This window comes from Panthera leo, chromosome A2 (assembly GCF_018350215.1).
Source record: "Panthera leo isolate Ple1 chromosome A2, P.leo_Ple1_pat1.1, whole genome shotgun sequence".
NCBI lineage: Eukaryota > Metazoa > Chordata > Mammalia > Carnivora > Felidae > Panthera > Panthera leo.
Window position 1 is genome coordinate 2797106 of NC_056680.1, and position 20336 is coordinate 2817441.

Below are 20336 nucleotides of genomic sequence, written 5' to 3' on the forward strand. Positions count from 1 at the left end.
GGGGCAAAAGTGGGCGGGGCTCCTCACTGGGTAGGGGCAGGGGAGGGGCGGAGGTGGGTCGGGCCGCAGGGCGGGGCTCCTCAGCAAGTAGGGGGTGGGGCGGGGCTGCAGGGCGGGGCTTCTCACCATGTAGGGGGCGGGGCGGAGCTCCTCGCCAGGTAGGGGGAAGGGGCGGGGCGGAGGTGGGGCAGGGCTCCTCACCATGTAGGGGCGGGGCAAAAGTGGGGCGGGGCTGCAGGGCGGGGCTCCTCACTGTGTAAGGGCAGGGGAGGGGTGGAGGTGGGTCGGGCCGCAGGGCGGGGCTCCTCGGCATGTAGGGGGTGGGGGGGCGGGGTGGAGCGGGGCTGCAGGGCGGGGCTCCTCACCATGTAGTAGCCGGGTAACAGCTTCTGAAGGAACTCGGCCTCCTTGTGCATCACCGTCTTGATGATGAACTCGTCGTCACTGGTGACGTAGAACAGGGAGCCGCTGGCGCCGGGGTTGGACAGCTCGATCAGTGGCTCGTTGCACAGCGAGTACTGGGGGGGCAGTGAGTGGGCAGGTGGGTCGCTGACACCCCACACGCCCAGCGTCTAGCGGACAGCTCTGGAACAGGTCACTGTCAGCCTCCTTTCACAGATGAAGAAATACGCTCAGAGAGGGAAACTGACACGCCTGAGGCCACACAGCAAGGAATTGAACCCCGGGCTAATCTGCAGCCTGGGTGCCGATCTCCTAGGGCACGGTCCCTCTCCTGTTGGTAACAGACACCCAGTCGTGCTGGGTTGTGCACCCATGTGGCCAAGACTCACTGCCCAACCTTCCCCGCAGCTAGGTGAGGCCACAACAGTCAACTCTGGTCAACGAGCCTGTAGAAGCTTCTGAATCCCTAATCAGGTGACAAACGCTGGTGCCGCTCCCTCCTTCCCATCCACTTCCCACCTGGAAAGCTGATGTGACAGCTGGAACCCCAGCAGCCATGCTGGACCACAAGACAACCTTTGGTATGGATGCCACGCACAAGAACAGCTGAGAGGGGAGCCTGTCTCTCTGGCGAGCAACCCCAACCACGGCCCCCAGCACATCCTTCTCTCCCCCATCTTCTCTTCCATGGACATCGGCTTTCTTCCGTGCTTGCTGTCCATCAGCCCCACACGCCCTCCCCACCAACAAACAGTAAACTCTGTGGACCCAGGGATTTTTAAGCATTTTGCTCACAGAGGGTCCCCAGCACCCATGACAGAGCCCAGCATACAGCAGGTGCCTGGTCTGTTAAGAAGCCAAGGAAAGTGAGGCCCTGCAGGCTGCTGCCCCTGGGCCTTTTCAGCTATTGAGCCACCGAGGTGTCTTTTGGGATTAAGGCTGTTTGGGTTGGGTTTCTGTCCCCTGCGCTCCCGAAGTCCTGACTGAGTGTCGCTGGTATATGACAGGGACGAGGCCACAGCATGCTCCCCCCTGGGCCACAGGGTAAATGCCGAGGGAACACTTACTGCATCGCTGGGTGTTAAGGACCCTAACCCGATGCCCCAGCAGTCAGCACGCCCTGGCTGGACAAAGACCCTGGGAAGATCGGGCGCCCCCACCTGCTGCCCGGCCACGGCCAAGCCCAGGACGAGCCGTGGTCCAGCAAGCCGTGGTGCTGTGCAAACTCTGGGCTGTGGCCCGGTGTCCCCGGCTCCGGGCGGTTAGTCGGGGGCCGGCTGTGGGTGGGATGGGCACACACCAGAGGCATGACCCCCCCAGGGACCACGGGCGCCATCCTGGAAGAAAGAGGGGTCCGAGGCCACAGCTGTTGCCCCTACACCTGCGACCTAGTGCCGACCACAAGGACAACAGCCCCACCTCTAACTGCTGGTGCGCTCGTGCTGTCGGGTAACCTCGGGGGGGCGGGGGGGGCGGGGGCGAGAGGTCTCCCCTGTCCGTGCCTCAGGGGAGCGGAGCCAACAGCCAGGCCGCTCAGGGGGAATGTGCTGGCAGTCCCCAACGTGGTGACCGGCGCCGAAACGGGCACCAGGCTGGAGCAGGGCTGACGCAAGCCTGTTAATAAGACAGGACGTGCGGATGCCCGGAAGCCGGGCCAGGACAGGCTGCCCGGCCATCTGGACTGTGGGGGTGACGGTGTGGGGAGCCGCGTGGGGGCCCGGCCCAGGGCTGTCGGCGGAGGGGAGCCGAGTCAGCGGGCCTCCCAGCTGTGCTGGCCGCAGACAGCAAGGAGGCAGCTCAGGGAGGCGGTGGGTCGTGCGGGGGGAGACAGGTCCAGTTTGCAGCCGGCGCGGCCCTCTGTCCGTCCTGCTCCGCCCACAGCCACGAGGCCCCCGCACCCTCGGAAACAGAGGCCCAGGCCCAGGCTGCCCGTGCTCTCCCTCCTCACCCCCACCTCCCCCCACCCTGCCCTGGAAGGACAGCAGCGAGGGGCGTCCCGGGCCTCGGGAGCCCGCCGGGAACAGGGAAACCCCAAGGCCTTACAGCTGGCCCCAGCTGGCGGGAGAGGAGGAGAGGAGGAGAGATGAGCGCCGAAGGGGGACTGCGCAGCTTTGCACAAAAGAAGTCTGTGAGCAGAGAACGGTCTGGAAGCAATGCCGGCAGCCGCTACCCTCAGGGAGCGGCCTGGGGGGCAGCGTACAGGGCTCAGGCCTCACGGGGTCCTGGCTGCAGAGGAGGCAGCGGTGACACAGGCAGACTTCCCAGCCGAGAGGCCACCGGCCACCGGGACAGGGTCACGGGCAGACGACCCCAGGCGTGCCCCCTCTCCCCTCAGTGCCCAGGGTGGGCGCCCGTGGCCCGAGGCCGGCCGTCTGCAGCCCCCGACCCCACACGTGTCCCCCGCCTCCCCCGGCCGCTGCCCTGCTGTCCTGAGCCGAAGTCAACACCGGGTCAGCCCGGGGCTCTCACAGTGATGGTGGGCGAGCCCCCACAAAACTCAGGACCACGGCGGCCGCCACAGAAGTCTCTGGAGCCGAGGTGATGCCCACGGCCCACAGGGACCCGGCCGGGAAGAGAGAGGAACCGAGGGACCAGAGCTGATAAATGGGGGCAGTGATGCTGTCTGGGTGCACCATCCAGCCGTGTCCGAGCTCCCCACCCCCGCCGCGGGAGGGCCTCTCGGATCCAGGGGCCCTGGCCACCCTGTCGCTGCAAACAGGGCAGGTCCTGAAGAGGACAGAGGACACCTGCTGAGCACCCACTCAAGGCCGAGACAGGCCCTCGGCCGTCGCCCTGTGTCCACTCCGCCGCCAGGACCAGCTTGGGTCCGCTCCCCACCAGCACACACTGAGGCCGCATCACCACCGCCACGGCGAGCGCCACAGGTGTCCCCTTTCCCTCCCGAGACCTAAAACCGAGGTCACCCAGGTCACCTCTCCTACGGAACCACCAGGCTGGCTTCACTCCGGAGGAGGCTGCGGGACCAAAGGGAACGTCGTTAGGGGCTGCGGTGGAGGCCGGAGGGGGAGCACGACACGGATGCTGTGGTCAGAGGACCAGGCCTTGGCCCTGGCAAGGGGCACCGTGACTTCTGGGCGCCCGGACGTGCCCACGGCTGGAGCAAATGCTGCTCTCTCTGCAGGGACACGGCCGCGGCTGAGGGCACAGCTTTCCCGCAGACTAAGAACCCAGGGGAGAGTGAGGCCAAGTACCTCCCGACACGCAGGGAGACGAGTCACTGCAGGTGAGAGCCAGCAGGCCCACAGGCCGAGCCCCAGCGACAGCAGACGGTGGAAGGATCACACAGAGTCTATCCAACGGTCACGGACACGCTCTTGCCCAGGGAGTAAGGCTTCCCGAACACAAAGTCGCAAACCGGTGACCGGGCAAACTCGAAACAGACCCGCCAGACCCTCCCCAAGTGCGGACTGACCCACCCAGGTGACGAGCCCCGTGTGCAGGCGAGATGTAACTTTCAAGAGTCCTGATCGTTCACTGTGAGATCAAAGGGTAGGGCCTAGGTTCTGATTTTTCTAAATGTTTATTTATTTGTTTTGAGAGAGAGAGACAGAGAGCAGCGGAGGGGCAGAGAGAGAGGGAGAGAGAGAGGATCCCAAGCAGGTTCAGTGCGCTCAAGCATGGAGCCCGACGTGGGGCTCGAACCCATGAACCATGAGATCGTGACCTGAGCCGAGATCAAGAGTCGACGCTTAACCAACTGAACCCCCAGACGCTCCAAGATTATTCTAATTTGATAGAGACTAAAACCACACCAGGACTGAGGGGACGCTCTGAACTGGTCCCCACGACCCACCTCCTCCCGAAGGGAGCCGTGACATGTGACGCGCCTCTAACGCACAGACGTGGCAGAGGGGACAGGACACTCCTGTCGCTCACGCTCTGACCGAGAGGCCCGCAGGGATGGAACGGAAGCCCCAGCCGATGGGCGAGGAGGGGGTCCCGCCAATGTCACCGTGGAGCTGGAAGCAGACCCTCCCCCAGTCCGGTGCCCCACGAGGCTCTAGCCCCAGCCCACCCTCCAGCGCAACCCTGAGCAAAGAAGCCGGCTGAGTTGCACCCGAAGTCCTGACCCACAGAAACCACAAGGGACAGACAGGTGGCGCTGTGGGCCGCCGGTCTGGCGCAGCTTGTTACGCAGCAGCAGCTGACTGACACTCTTACCAAGTAATCGTCCGGTCGGATCCCGAAGAGTTCCCGGAAGTAGCGGAAGGCGACAGGCGCGTAGGTCTTGAACCTGAAGTCCTGGAAGTGGTGGGCGGGGGTGAGGTTGCTGCCTTCGCTGTGGAGCAAGGAGGGAGGGGGCCTGTGAGGGACGGCGGCCTCGTGGGTGCCTCCCCGACTCCCCGGTGGCGCGGACGTCCCAGGCCTGGGCGGCGCCCTGGCCGCTGAGCTCCAAGGCCTTCTCCAGACGGCCAACTCAGACGGGGCATGGGACTCCCCAGGGGACAGAGGGCTATGTCCCCAAATCCATTCCCAGTGCTGGCTGGGCACATGGCCGCCCGGAGGAAGCCCACTGCCCAGCCTCTCCTGCAGCTAGCTCTGGTCATGTGACCGTGATCGGCCAATGGGCTATGAGCAGAGCAGAAACCATCATTTCTTGGTGCTGCCCTGCCTGGGGAGGGGCATGTGCTCTCTCCCTTCTGCTAGTGGAATGCAGACGTGATGGCAGGATCTCGGGCAGCTACCTGAAACCCCTGGCTGCAAAAGCTGCACACAAGGACGGTGGAACGGCCGGAAAAACACGGGACCCCAACACCGGGGAGCTGCCTGATGGCCCTGGATTGCCTGTCAGTATTTTCCATGGGAGAGAAAAGTGAACTTTATGTTTTCTTCTCCTGTTTCTTAAAATCACTGTTGTACTGCAGCCCTCTGATTCGGCAGCAAACTAACATCACGACCAGTACAGGGTCAGGCCTCCAAGCCAAGAAGGTGCCAGGAGAGGCCCGTGCTATTTCCAGCAGAGAAGGGAGCTCAGAGAACAGCAAGGCCGTTTGCATCCCAACAGTGTCTGTGTGCTGGGTGAGCTGCTACGGGCATCGGGGCCAGTCTCCACGACGCAGGGCCCGGGCCCACCTGGGGAAGAAGATGCTCTCCACGACGTAGAAGTCCTGCATGAGCACGTCACGCTCTGGCTTGGAGCTCAGGTTGCCCACGGTGTAGCCGATGCCCAGCTGGATGGCCCCCTTCAGGGTGGAGGACGTGGTCTGTGGGGAAACCCAGCTGGATCAAGACCCTCGGCTGCCAGGGCGGGGAGGCAAAACGAGAAGCCCCTCGGGGCAGCAGGACGAGCCAGATGTCCAGCTCGCAGCTTGACCCTGGCACCCATCACGCAAGGGGCCCCGGGGTACCTGCCCACTACTTGTCCCAGACCCGCTGGCCTCTGGGCTGTCGTTCAGCTCACAACCCCTCGGCGAGGTGGCCTGGCTGGGACTCCCAATATCACCTCATGCAGCCCTGAGGCCTGTTTTCCATCAAGGTTCTAGAAGGTCCCAAGTTCTCAAAACTGTCCCGATTCGGCAGGGTTCTATCTACTGCCAGGATTTCCTTTTTGGAAATTTACATTTACAGAGTGACATCCAAACTTCATCTCCGTGAACCCGGGTTCCTGCTACCTACTCTCCCAGTGACGTGCACGGTCACGCTGCGTGAGCGGCCCCGCTGCTCCGTGCCTCGGTTTCCCCAGCCACAGTGGGGAATGTCAGGGCCGCCCCGCATTACGTCGCCCAGGCTGCCTGGGCTGGAGGCCACCCACACTTGAGGAGGAGGGGGTGGGGGTGACAGCTCAGCCCCACTTTCCAAGGGAAGGAAGGAGAACCGCATTTCCCCTTTTCCGGATGAGCCAGCAGGGCCAGAGCGGCTGAGGACTCGCCCAGGGTCGCAGGCGGCTCCTGTACCCGGGCGGGTGGTGGTGCAGCTGCGGGCACATTGCCCGATGCTTATGATGGCGACAGCAGGCAAGGACCTCACTGGGACGGAGGGGCCCGCACCGAGGGGATCTGCCCGCAGCCACACGTGGGCACAGAGCCCGCCCGGCCCTGTGTGGGGGCCGCGGATGGCTGGGAGCCCTTCCCCACTTTGCCCCACCCCAACCAGCCGAGGGCAGAGGAGGAACCTTCTTGTAGGTCGTTTCGCCAGATGCGTCCACGCCCCGATGACCCAACTTCTTCCCGTGGCCGGGGCCCAGCTGTCCAGTCATCGACGGGGCCTGGAGAGGAGGAAGCAGGAAGCATTAAACACCAGCCAGGAGGCGCCGCTGGGGCCAGAGTGCTCTGGAAATCCTGACCAGAGTCAGGGCTGAGTCACTGGCTGGCAAGCCACGTGGGGCAGAGTCTGGTGTGGGCGGGCTCCAGGGCAGAGCAGGTGCCCCGTCACCCACTGGGGCCACACGGTCCATCTCTGCACATCCAGAGGGGCCCGGGCCCAGACCGGACTTCCGGTTCCTCAGGAGCAGAACCCTAACCTCAGGGACTCCGTGGCCCTGCTGACGGGGGCGGGGGGAGGGCTGGGATGTCCCCTACGGGGCGTCCCATGCACTGTGAGCAGTGAGCATCCTCACTGCGTCCTGACAGCCACAGATGTCTCCAGACATCACACAGCGTCCCTTAGGGCCGAGACATCTGGGCTGGAATGACCGTGAAACAGGGAGAGGTCCCACTGGCCCGGGACCTGTGTGGGGACAGCCACCAGCACTGATGTGCGGCCCCACAGGGGAGAATGGTGGAGGGGCGGTGGGGGCCGTCCGGTCACGGACATTTAAGAAACATCTACTGTGTACCTGCACCACCCAAACAGCCCGTGAAACCCTCTGGCCTCCAGCTGGGAGCACTCACATCAGCCCAACCCCCACTGCCCCACGGGGGTTCAGGCAGCCCCCCAGCCGCCCTGGCTCCTCAGCAGGCCCCGGCGTGTTCCGCATACTGGCCACCAGGGGGCGGGCTCTCCCCAGAAATCGGTGGCACGGCCCCTGCTCGGCACCCCTCGCTGACTCCCCACTGCCCTGTGGCCAGACAGCCTCCAGGAGAGCCCTCCTGACAAGGGCCCCACGTGACGGGTGGCAACCCGGGGGACACAGGTGCCTGGGGCCAGGAAGCTAGCGCCGGTACAGGGACGCCACGCCTGGGCTGCTGCTGGAATGCGGGGCTCACAGACTCGCTCCCACAGGCCGCTTTCAGGACCAGGGACAGTGCTGACCCCCCACGGTGCAAGGCGCGGGCGGGCGCGAGCGGCCGCCTGGCAGGAGCAGGAGCTCTCTGGATCCCGAACGGAAGACGGAAGACGTGGGCGGGCGTGTGGGGACAACGGATGCCACACCAGCGGTGCCGCATCTGACTGGACCCCCCTCCTCCTGGGAGCTCCTCGGGGACGCGCCCTTGCCCGGCTCCCCTCCCACCCCTCTGGACCCTCAGTCTCCGTCCCTCTGTCCCTCCCTGTCCAGGCCGGGTCCTCGCTCTTCCTTCCCCAGCGGCTCCCCTCCCTGAAACTCAAGATGCTGGCAGGACCGAGGGACTCTCACTGCCTGCCACCTGCCAGAGCGTGGGGCCCGGGGAGGTGCAGCCAGCTGCCCCAGGCCGCACAGCAGGCCCCGGGGCTGGTCGGTCTTTGGAGAAGTGGGTCAGGAAGGGCACAGGACACTCACCTCCGACGGGGCCATCTTCTTCTGGGCCAAGCCTGCAGGAGAGAAGAGAGAGGCTTCAGCCCGGAGACAGGGGCGGCCCTCCACCCCACCGTGTCACCACCCTGCCTTCCCCGCACACAGGTGTCTCCGACCTCACTCCGCTCCCTGCACCCCTACGGAGGGAGAGTACCCCGGCTGGGAAACGGGTGCGGACGCCAACCCGCCACTGACCCCAAAGACGTTAAGTCCCTGGCAGCAAAGGGCTGCCAAACTGACAACTGTGGCCTTCCCCTGCCGGCGGAAGCAGGGCTCAACCAGACCCAACGTCCTCGGGTCACAGAGAAATCACGTGACCGGCTGGGTCGGTAGGAAGGGGCCAGGCGGCCAGGGCTGGAGTGACGGCTCCCTGGCCCCTGTTCACACTGTCCCCGGGAAAGAGGTGCTCACCGTGGAGAGAGGCTCATGGTGAGGGAGCAGGCAGTTTTTATCCCTAGCACCCTGCCCTCCAATCCTGGCTCCCTGTGGGGAGGCCAACCACTGACCTCTCTGAGCCCTGGCGTCCTCACCTGCAAAGCAGGCTTCTGCTGAGGATTATCTGTTCAAACGAGTATGGACCGCAGACATACCCCTGCCTCCTGCAGATGAGGCGGGCTTTGCAGGTGGGAGGAAGCCAAGGCTGGTGAGGTCTGAGGACGGGGAGACCCGGGGTCCCTGGGCCCAGCGTCCCCACGAGATCCTCATGAGAGGGAGGCAGAGAGACGGGCAGACCCCATGCTGCTGGCTGGGGGGGGGGGTGCGGGGGGGGAGGTGCGGGCCAGGATGTGGCACCTCCGGAAGGCGGAAAAGGCAGGAGAGGGGTCTCCCTGGGGCTTCGGGGGGAACCGGCCCTGCCCATGCCTGGGCTTGGTCCCCGTGACACCCATCTTAGACTCATGACCTCCAGAGTGTGGTTTTAGATCAGGCCGTGTGATTTGTTTACCGCAACAGAAACTCACGTGCTGGGTGTCTACGTGTCAGGCTGGTGGGAAGGCAAGTGGTGACCAGGATGGTGGAGGGCCTTGGCTTGGGTGATGCGTGAGGGGCCAGGCCAGCAAGGGAGGACTTGCGCTTTTCCCCACAGGAAGGTGGGAGCCCTGGAGGGCCGTGGGCAGAGGGAGGGGATCTGACTTGGGTGCTCGTGGGCGCCCTCTGGCGGCCACTACGGGGAGGACGGACTGGGGGACGGGGTGGGGGGGAACTGAGCTGGTCCTTCAGGAGTGGATGGGCTGGACCGGGTGGGGGAGGCAGAGGGGAGGTGGGCAGATTCTGGACAGGTCTCAAGTTGGGACAGACAGGCTACCCTCACTGGAGGCAAAGCGAAAAGCAGGGAATCCAGAATGACTAAGGACTATGACTAAAGCCATTAACGGAAGGAATGAGCAGCCTCGGCCAACATGAGGGACAAGGCAGGAGCAGGTGTGGGGACAGTCGGGGGCAGCGTGGCCAAGCTGAGTGTGAGACGCCCGGAGCCTCCCGCACAGAGACTCCAGGATCAGCCGGACCCCGAGTCTGGAGCTCAGGGGAGGTCGGGCTAGAGAGAGGACCGTGGGTGTGGTGGGGCTGAGACGGGGTTCCAGTCCCGAAGAGCGGACAAGGCTGCAGACCGGGGAGTGACTGTCAAAGGGAATGGGGTTGCCTTTAGCAGGATAAGAATGTTCTAGAATCAGTGGTGACCGTGGCACGATATTGGGAATACACGAAAAACTAAACCGTGTTCTTCAAAGCGTGAATTTTATGCTATGAATTACACTTATTGAGAAAAGGAAACACTGAATGTGGGGCAGGCCTGGGTGGGCGGGGTGGGTGACCAGTGTCCTCTTTCAGCCACAACCACCACCCCAGTGCCACCACTGCCCCGTGCGTCAGTCAGCCAGGTGTCGGAGATGGTCCAGGCAGGGAAACTGAGGCTGGGTGGGCAACCGGCCGGTGCCATGGGCACGGCCACAGGGCCCGGCAAAGAACACCCCAGCCAGGAGGTCAAAGCCGACACACGGAGGCTGGCTCACCTGCCCGAGGCCCCAGGTGCCCACCCACAGACCTTCCAACCTGGGTGCCCAGGCCCCGGGCATGAACGTGGGCCCATCCCGAGGCTCAGCTAGAGGCAAGCGGGTCGCAGAAGGTGCTAGAAAGCTGACGTGATATTTCTGCTGGCTGCCCAACAGAACAATTCATGGTGTTATGTGTGGGCTGTGGGGGAAGAAGAGGAGAGAAGGCAAGAAGCTGGCGGTGGACCAGGACAGAACATTCTGGACTTCGTCCTCTGCAGCTCCCAGGCCGAGCAGGCCCAACACCGAGGTCCCGGCCTCCCCCCCCCCCCCCCCCCCCCCGGCCACGGCTCCGCCTGCTCCCGAGTCCCCCCGGCTCGCTCCTCAGGCTCCTCAGCGGGTCGGGGGGCGGCCTGGCCGCTCACAGCCCTGCGCGCCCTCCTGCCCAGCCACGTCCACACCCGCCTCCTCCCGCAGGAAGCCCCGCGGTGGTCCGTCTGCCCCACCCCCCACCACAGCACCGTGCCTGTGAGGACCCCCCCCCCCCTGCTGCTCAAAAACCGTGGCCCCCCCGGCCCTGGAGGGCCTTCCCTTCCTGCTCACGGCGAGTCCACTGCTGGAGGTCACGGCCCTGCCCTGTGCTGCCACCACCAGCCAGGCCGGCTGGGACGGCAGAGGCCACACCACGATGTCGCTCCTCTCAGCCCAAGACGTGACCCACTCTCTTCTGAACGAGCCACCCAATTTTTGAGGAAATTAAGTTTTAAAAATAGCCTGGGGAGGGGGAGAGCGCGCCTGCCCCGGGACACAGCCGTGCCAGCCTCTGGGCAGGGGGGAGGGGGCAGGGGACGCGCGCAGGGCTGAGGCTGGGCTCTCCTGCGGCCCACCGCTGTGTGGCCTCAGGCGAGCCCCTCCACCTCTCTGAGCACCTTTCCTGTGGTCTCGCTGAGCCTCCGTGGGTGCCCGAAGCTAGGGCTCCAGAGCTGGGCCCCCTCTCCCCAGCCCGCCGCCCAGCCCTACCACAGGACCCTGCCACAGGCCGCACCCGATCGCTTCGGTGCAGGTGACCTCACAGCCACCCCGGGGCTCCGGAGGGAGGAGGTGAGCTCCTCACGCCCTCAGGGGCTTCCCTCTGAGCCTGTTTCTCAGCCCCTAAAGCAGGCCAAAGCCCAGGCAGAGCCCCTCCTCCCGGCCTGCAGGACCCACCTCCTATCAGCTGTTCCCTGCTCCACTGGCTGGCCTCAGGGCCCTTGCCCTGGATGGTCCCCCTACCCCCACCCCAGTTACCACCGCCCCATCCTGCACACCCTGTCCTTTCCCTCCAGGCAACAATGACATCAATGTATGTCCTCTTCATGGGGGCTGGGGGCGTCCTCCCTCAGGGCTGGGCCTGTGCGTTGACTGACCCGTGACGGGTGGACAGACACCCTCTCCCCTCCCCTCTGCCCGCGTCTCAGCTTCGGGGGAGCCTCGTCTCCACGTCTGTTGGACGTGGAAACGAAAAGCTCGGGAAGGACTGTGGGCCCCCAAGACCCAGGGAGGAGCCTCGCCGTCTGTCTTTCAGCACAATCACCCACCTGTGCCTTTAAAATCCACCCCAAATCTGCCCACTGTCCCTGGCCCACAGCTCCAGGACCGCCGCCTGTCCTCCACACAGCCCAGTCTCCCCACGGAGGCCACCAGAGGGCGCCCGTGAGCACCTGAGTCAGGTCCCGCCCTCCAGGACTCCTACCTCCCTGGGGGAAAAGTCCAAGTCCTCCCCTGGGTCCCCAAGGCCCTGCACGAAGGTGCCCTCCCCCCCCCCCCCCCCGTCCTCCCTCCCTCGGCCCTCCGCCTCTCCCTCTCTCCCCCTCACTCTGCTCCAGCCACATGGGCCTCCTCGCCCTTTCTCCATCATGACAGGCAGGTCCTGCCCCAGGGCCTTTGCACCGGTTGGGCTCCCCCTCACCTGAAACACCGTTCCCAAGACCCTTGCTGGGTTTGCTCCCTTGTTTCATCTGAGACCTGGCTCAAACGTCACCCCCTCTGAAGTGTCCCCCAACCACCTTGCCGAAAACAGTCCCTCTGAGGTCACTCTCATCTCCGTGGCTTTCTTGGTCTTCCAGGCACCCAGCAGCTCCTGGGGCTCATGTGTTATGTCTCCCCCACTACAGAGAGACCAGGTCTGCTCAGTCACCCCCTGACGGACACCGTCAGAGCTGCGTGTGGAGTCAGCGCTGGAGAGGGCAGCAGGGGGACATGAGGCCTCCAGGGCGGGGCCGCTTCCCAGATCAGGGCTGCATGTGCCCAGGCCGGGTGCCGGCTCCCCGTGACTCAGGGCGAACGGGAAGGCGCGAGGACAAGGCAGCGGGGCCAGCGGCCCCGAGAAGCCAGGAAGTGGGGCTGAGGCCCAGCCTCACACACTTCCCTGATCGGCCGGAGCGACCCGGTGGCCCTGGGCCTCCCGCTGCGCGGCCGCCTCAGCAGCAGGGCCCTGCGGGCAGCCTGCGGGGACGCTGGGAACCTCTGCAAGGGGGGTGGCAATCCCAACCCTCAGCCCCCCAGCCGGCCGAGCCACACTTGAGAGTCCTCTCTGCAAACCGAAAGGGCCGCGGCTGAGCGGAGAGGGCCGGCTCTTTGCAGCCACGCGATGCCCCGAGTGGTGCGGTGCAAGGGAGAAACCCTGTGGCGTGGGGAAGGGTGGAAGCTTCTGGTTCTGCCCTCTGGGAACCCCGAGCCCCGAGGTCCCGGCGGGAGTCCCCGCCACACTGGCGACCGCACCGGGGAGGTAGGCGGCCCCCAGCCGGGGTGCGGGACCAGGTTGCAGGCGCCCGCCGGCCCCGGGCGTCGAGACCCCAGAGCCGCGAGCACACACGCACTTGTTCGCTCAGGCTCGAAGCTCCGGGCGGCCTGTTACGCAGCGACAGCTGACTGAAGCAGGGACCACGGTACAAGCCGAGAGCCACCACGGCGGTGGGGATGCTGGCCGGTGCAGCAAGACAAGAAAAAAGAAAAGGAACGGAGGTTGGAGAGAAAAGATTTCAGAAAACCCAAGAAGTAAATGCAGCAGGGGCGCCTGGGCCGCTCAGCCAGCTGAGCAGCTGACTTTTTTTTTTTTCTAACATTTATTTATTTTTGAGAGACAGACAGAGACAGTGTGAGCAGGGGAGGGGCAGAGAGAGAGAGCGAGGGAGACACAGAATCCGAAGCAGGCTCCAGGCTCCGAGCTGTCGGCCCAGAGCCCCACATGGGGCTCGAACCCACGAACCGGGAGATCACGACCGGAGCCGAAGTCGGACGCTTCACCGACTGAGCCACCCAGGCGCCCCACGGCCGACCCTTGGTTTTGGCTCAGGTCATGATCTCGCGGGTCTGTGGGTTCGAGCCCCACGTGGGGCGGGGATTTCTCTCTCTCTCCCTCACCCTCTGCCCCTCCCTGGCTCGTACACTCACTCTCGCTCTCAAAATAAATAAACAAACATGAAAAAAAAAATTTTTAAGAGAAGAACTAAACACAGCAGAGCAGGCGGCCGGCAGCTACCCAAGGTCACGGTGCTCCCAGCCGAGGAGAACTGGCGTCTGGGGGTCTCTGCCCTCTGCGCCCACCCCCTGCTCCTCATACGCCTGCCTCGCCTGGTTCCACGCCTGGGTGAGTTTTTACCTCTTCGGTAGCTGGCCCTTTCCAATCAGCAGACGCAGGGAAGACCCCCGTCCTCCAGGGGTGCTACAAACCCCGAGCAGGGAGGGGACGTGGGGAAGGGGTGGACGGGGGCATGGCGGGGGGCGGGGAGTATGTGAACTAAACGCAGCAGAAGGTCAAGGGGGGGATCCAAGCAGTACGAAGTGAGCTTCCACCGTCCGCTGCTTTCAACTTTTCAGCACGGTTGAAAATTTTGCTTTTTAACGTCTGTTTATTTTGAGAGAGGTGGGGAGGGGCGGAGGGAGGGAGGGAGGGAGGGGGAATCCCAAGCAGGCTCCACTCTGTCAGCGCAGAGCCTGACGTGGGGCCCCAACGAAACCAAAGGTCTGACCCTCCACACGCTGAGCCCCCCCCAGGCGCCCCTCGGTTGACAATTTTCTGAATGCGGGTCAAAGGTCAACCTGGCCCTGTGCTGCCGGGTGTTTTCAGGCTTTGGAGAAGCTTGTGTTTGGGGTGGATCGGCCCCAGGAGTGGCCGTGGTCACACAGGTGACACTACGGAGGCTGCGGGTTTCACACGCAAAACCCGCACTCACTCAACACACCTTTGCGGCCGTCACGGTCCCACCTCGGGGCCTTAGCCGTCACCGTGCCCGCGGCCTCGAAGGCTCCCTCCCTGCATCTCCACGCGGCCGGCACTCAGATGGTCTCGGCCTGAACATCGCCTCCTGGAGGGTCCACCCCTGACGCCCCCCCTAGAGCAGTCCCTTCCCACCCCTCCCCTGCCCACCCTCTACCACGCCCCCGGCTCACTGATTTCGGGCCACACGTCACCGAAGGGACCTGTTCCTTCCCAGTAGACCAGAGGCCACAGCGGGCTTGCCAGTGCTGCGTCCAGTCCCGGCACGTGGGAAGCTCATCCCGGCTCTCACCCCGACAGCCAACAGCCGGGGGGACAAAAGTCCCCGTCGCGCCAGGAACCATCGGGGCCTCAGCAGGGGCAGGACTCAGGCAAAGGCTGAAACTTCAAACTAGGGGGCAAGTCTCAAACGAAGGCTTCGGGACTAAGAAAGCCCCTTTCTGCCTCGCGGATAGTTTTTTCCTCTCACGATTTTGCATTTACCACCCCGAACCACCCGGAAGGGTGCATGGTGGCAGGTAAGGAATTACCGATTGTCCCGATTCCCAGCTTCCCGAAGAGCATTCTGTCCACCACTCGCTCACTCGCTCGCGCGTTCCAAACTCTGGGAGCGTTCCTTAGTGACAAAAGATCCGAGGCGCCCAGAAAAGACACCAACGCATCGGGCGCCTGGGCGGCTCAGTCTCGGCCGAGGGCCCCACTCTCGGTTCCGGTGCAGGTCATGATCTCCCGGTTCGTGGGATCAAATCCCGGGTAGGGCTCTGTGCTGACAGCGCACAGCCTGCTCGGGATCCTCTCTCCCCCTCTCTCTGCTGCCCCCCTGCTGCTCTCTCTTTATTTTTCATGTGTAAAAATGAACATTAAAAAATAACAAAATATTTCGTGATAAAAATAGCTTAACCGCGCTCTCCTGTCTACTTCTGTCTTTTGTTTGCAACGCCCCAGCGCTGGGCTGGCGCCCCGAAAGCCACACCCCCCACCCCCTAACACTCCCGGGAGACGACCCACTTTACAGCCGGGGAGACTGAGGCCCAGAGGTCTCAGAGGCAAGTTCAAGGTAGCTCAGCGGCAGGGGCTCCCGAGTCTCTGCAGATGCACTCTGGCCGCGAGGGCTGGCTGTCGGGTCTGCTCAAGGCAGCCCAAGCCGGCCGGCCCTCGCGGCAACCAGAAGCTTCCTCCCCTTGGGTAGCTTTCCCTGACCCCGCGGGCAGAGCGGCTGCTTCTGAAGCCGAACGCTGCTCCCACGCACCCGGCCCGGTGTCCCGCAGCCGTCCGGTCACCTGTGTGAGCCCCACCGCCACGCCGGCCCCTGGGCCCAAGGGCAGACCCCCCGTCCGGCCCGGAAAAAGAGCTCCACAACAACGCCCGCTTGCTGCCGACTCCCGCTCTGCCCTAGGCGCGCTTCTGTCTGGTCCCCGGCCCTCGGGGGACACTGCCAGAGGTCGCCCACACCATCAGAGGTGCAGAGGGCGACAGCTCGTCTTCCACAGATTTGGACACTGGGGCCCTGGGCTCGCCATCCCCAGACCCGGCGCCCCCGCAGTCGCCTGCCCGCGCCCACTGCCCAGCCTGTGGGCTGCTGTCTGGTCCTCCACCGTTCGGGCTCCTTCAGGCCCTGGGCCCTGGGCCACCTCCCACCTCCCCTCTGCTCCCCGACCACCCTCCCCTCCCCTCCCCGGAGCCTGTCCCAGGGCCTAGTGGTTGTGGGTGTGGCCTCTCCTGGCAGCCTCTCCCTTGGAAACCCATGGAAACCCACGCCACAGCACCGCCTTCAGGGGTCTCCTGGCTCCTCCCAGAGCCCCGCAGGGCAGGCCACTTCTCCCTGTGTCCCTCCGTGACTCCCCCCCCTCCCCCCTGCACCAGCTCCCAGGCACGGGGCATCCGCTGAGAAACCCTGGAGGGCTGCATGGAGGAGGCTGAGAGCAAGCACCGGCTGGAGCCCCGGGGGAAGAGCGAGGGGAATGTGGCTCTCACAGGTTCCCTGAGCTGGACATCTGCTGCAGGGCGGAAGGCCCGGCAAGGCCACGGGCCCATGGGGCTTCCCCGCTGGCCTATCCTATGGCTCTCGTCTCTCTTCTTCAGAGGGGGAAACTGAGGCTCAAAGAAGTGGTGTTAGGATGTTTTGTGTTGAGGCAGAAGCCTAACTCGCACAGTGTGTGGAGAGGGATTATTTGTTAACACAACTCAGGGGCCAGTCAACTGTGCCCTGCAGACCAGACCCGCCTACCGTCTGCTTTGTAAGTAAAGTTTTATTGGCACAAAGCCACACCCACTCATTTACAAATCTCTGCCGTGGCTTTTGTGCTCCCGCGGCAGAATCGACCCCTTACGAGAGAGACCACCCAGCCCTTCGCATAACTGAAGATGACCTTCAAGTCTGGCGGCACCTGGGGGCCCTGAGGACTCGGTCTCCCCACCGGCCAGTGCTGCTGCCCTCCCTGCGGGCCCCCCCCACCCCCAAGTAGGCGCCTGACTGTCCTGCAGGTCACCTGCCGAGGCCTGGGTCCCCACCCCGGAGCCAGCGGCACCCTGCCGAGGTGTGGGGGATCGGGGCTCCTCGAGGGGACACCGGGAGACCGACGCTGGACCCTCAACCACAGACCTCCACTCGGGAAGGGCCAGCCGATGGGCGAGATCCACAGACGGAAGGGCAGGAGCACAGCCGTGGAGAGAGCCTCCCCCCGCCTCCCCCCGCCTCCCCCCACCCACCAGCAGGTGCCCAGTGAAGGATCACGCGCTGTCTCAGGACCAACGTGTGAGGTTTCTTGGCCCAGTTTTCTTCCCAGATATATTTTTACTCCCCGGAAGCCAGGGCTGGGCTGCAGATTCCGCACTTGAATTCTAAGATACCAAGAGCCACTGAGGCAGCCCAGGGCTGCTCGGCCAGAGGCCCCCTTGGCCTCTAGGCTACAGGCCTCTTGCTCCCGTCCCTCGCGGCAGGTGCCCACCGACCAGGAGACAGGCGGACGGTGGGAAGCCAGGCCGGGCACTCTCGCGAATGCCAGTAATTCCCTCCCCGGTGGGGGCCAGCCTCCCCGACAGGGCAGGTCTGGGCGTCCAGAATCCCAGGGGGCCGGAGGCTGAGCCAGGCGGGCACCAGGCCCCCGACGCCCGGCCGGGCTCCGGGATTGCCACGGGACCTCCCGCACCTCGAGGGTCACTCTGTGTGAGGCCCGTGAGGGCCACGACTGCCCCATTCTACGGGTGACAGAGGGAGGCTCTGAAGCCACGCGAGCTGCCCGCTGGGCGGCCTGCCTTCAGGACGGCCCCCGGCCGGCCTGGTCCCCGGGTAGCCACAGCTTCTGCCGCGGCCGCTGGGCGTGACCGGCAGGGTACGGCCGGAGTGCGGGCCCGCGACCTCTGACCAGGTCAGACGCAGCCGCCTTCGCTCGCTCTCAGGCCGCTCAGCCGGGGAGAAGCGGCCGCCGAGCGGCGAGGACACGCAAGTGGGCCTGGGAACGGAGGCCGTCTGCCGGCAGCCACCTGCGACGACAGCTTGAGACCGGCTCCTCCAGCCCCGGTCGAGCCCTCGGATGGGGCAGGAGGCTCGACTGCGACCTCGTCAGGGACCCTGTGCCAGAACCGCCCCGCCCAGCCACCCTTGGACTCCTGACCCACAGACACCGGGAGGTAATAAGTGTGTGCTGTTATTTAAAGCTGCCACATTTCGGGGTCTGTGTTCACAGCAACAGCTGTGACACACTGGGGGTTCCCACGTGGCCCCTGGGAGTACAGAGAAGGACAGCGGGTGGGGGGCGTCTAGACGGATGGCCTCCCTGCCCTCCCCTCCCCCTTGCCTCCCCTCACTCCCTGCACTCCTGCCACGCGACCTCCTTGCCTTTCCTCACATGCACCAGGCACAGTCCTGCCCCAGGGCCCTTGCACTCGCTTCTCTACCTAGGATACTCTTCCCCATTTCACCGTTCAGGCCTGGATCGTCTCCTCCTCAGCGAGACCTTCCTGCACACCTGGCTGAAGCCGGCTCCCTGACCCGTTCTCCACCTCCATCACAACTCCTACCCCTGGTCACTTTAAACCTCCTATTTAACCTGTGGGCCCTCCAGTGACTGCTCCCTTCGAGGCCAGGAGCCCCGTGAGGGCAGCGCTCGCTACAGCCCAGGGAGGCACGTGCCCACACTTCGCAGTGCCTCCAGCACCGGGACCCGCTCCCTTCTCCCTGGTGGTGACCGCGGGAGTCACGACAAGGTCCGGGGCCAGGGCACTAGGGGCTTGGCTCAGGAGGCAAGTGTTGGAGGAAGAGCCTCGGGGCACGGCCTGCTCAGTGTCTCTAACCACTGAGCCACCGACTCCAACACCCCAGTGGCCCCAGTGACCGGCTAGAAAGCAGGAGGCCCGTGGGCACAGCAACAAAGAGCTGAGGCCCGCTGGGTCTGAACCACACCACCCGATGCACCCAACAGCCCGGTGAGGTGGGTGCCAGGGCCCCGAGAAGCCAGGTCACCTGCCTGAGGTTCCCTGGGAAAAAGTGGGCACGGATGCCCGTGATTCCGGGTGGCCGGGCTCCAGCCTGAGCCACAGGCACACGGGGGGAAGGGGACGGGAAGAGCCAGCCATGCTCGAGGCGGCAGGGCCTCCCAGGACGAAGGAAGAGCCGGTACAAAGGCCCTGGGGCAGGGATGTGCCTGCAGAGTTGGGGAATCAGCACAGAGGCCCAAGTGGCTGGAACAGAGTAAGGAGAGTGCAGAGATGTGACGGACCTTGCTGCTCCCGTCACCCTGGGGACCCACACGTGGTTGGTGAACCTTAGGGTCCGTCTCCAGGCCTTCCCAGCCTGGCGGCTTCCTGGAGGCAAGCCTGGGATCCATCTTGGCCCCTGCTGTGACTGGAGGCCGGGCCGGGGCTGGAGGCTGATCTGGGGGCTTGAACGAAGAGCCACGCCACCCCCGCTGCTCCTGTCACCGGGGCAAAGGCCTCGCCCACCTGGTTCTGGCCTCTGCCTGGGCTCCTTCTGGGCTCCACCAGCTATGGGCTTGCCTCCGAGCCCGGCATACAGTGAGCGCTCAATAACGAGCTGGGTGGCTAGCGCGTGTATAATGGGGTATCGAACAGCGTGTGAGAGAACACGCTGGCTCTCAGTTACACTGTCAGGAAGTAAGAGCCGAGCCAAGCTTAATGCGTTAAAACGGAAAATGCGGGAAAGTGCGGGGGGTGCCTGGGTGGGTCGGGTGAAGCGTCATCTGACTTTGGCTCAGGTCGTGGTCTCCTGGTTTGTGAGTTTGAGCCCCACATTGGGGTCACTGCTGTCAGCACAGAGCCCGGTGCCTCCTTCGGATCCTCTGTCCCCCTCTCTGCCCCTCCCCCACTCGCACACGCGCGCTCTCCCTCCCTCTCAAAAATAAACAAACGTTTAAAAAAACGCAAAATGCAGAACAGAGTTGGAAGATTCACGTTTCCCCATTTCAAAACGGGCTGCAAAGCCTCGGTAATCAAGGCGATGTGGTCCGGGCGCAGACAGACGGGGACGCCCGTCTGGACGCCCCGGAATGGCCCAGGATACATCGGTGGGAATCCAGAACTAAACATGCACATTCCCGGCCGGCGGCTCTGGGACAACTGGGTTTCCACGCACGAGGAGGGACGTCGGGCCCTACCTCACACCGTAGGCACTCGGAACACGAGACGCAGCAGAAATCTAAGCCCACGGAGCGGATGGAACCAGAAAGCTCTGGGAAGAAAAGTAAATCATCGCGTTGAGTCAGGCCGTGGTTTCTTGGACCGTGACCGCTTTAGTCCAAGCCACCAAAGGAAACATGAGCTGGACTTCCTCAAAATGAAAACGTCTGCTCTGCAGGGCGCCCGGCCAGCTCAAGTCAGGGCAGTGTGCGACTCAGGATCTCGGGGTTGTGAGCTCGAGCCCCGTGTGGGGCACAGAGATCACTAAAAAAATAAACTTAAAAATAACGTTTGCACTTCAAAGGCCACCACCAAGAAAGCGGGGAGGCAACCGACAGAATGGGAGAAGGTATCTGCCAATCACAGGTCTGATGAGGGAATT

General features: G+C 64.3%; 1 protein-coding gene across 7 annotated transcripts in view; it reads right to left on the reverse strand.

Moving 5' to 3' along the window:
• The window catches only part of PIP5K1C (phosphatidylinositol-4-phosphate 5-kinase type 1 gamma), a 47711-nt gene that overhangs the window by 18805 nt on the left and 8570 nt on the right, over positions 1-20336 (reverse strand). For 6 of the 7 annotated variants that reach the window (XM_042927986.1, XM_042927984.1, XM_042927989.1 and 3 more), the window contains exons 2-6: positions 8060-8091; positions 6536-6628; positions 5497-5627; positions 4585-4702; positions 366-518 (exon numbers count right to left, since the gene is read on the reverse strand). In XM_042927986.1, the coding sequence (XP_042783920.1) occupies positions 366-518; positions 4585-4702; positions 5497-5627; positions 6536-6628; positions 8060-8091 (527 nt within the window). Of the gene's footprint in view, positions 1-365; positions 519-4584; positions 4703-5496; positions 5628-6535; positions 6629-8059; positions 8092-19932; positions 20007-20336 lie in introns of all 7 variants that reach the window. The other variant, XM_042927985.1, reaches the window with a different exon arrangement.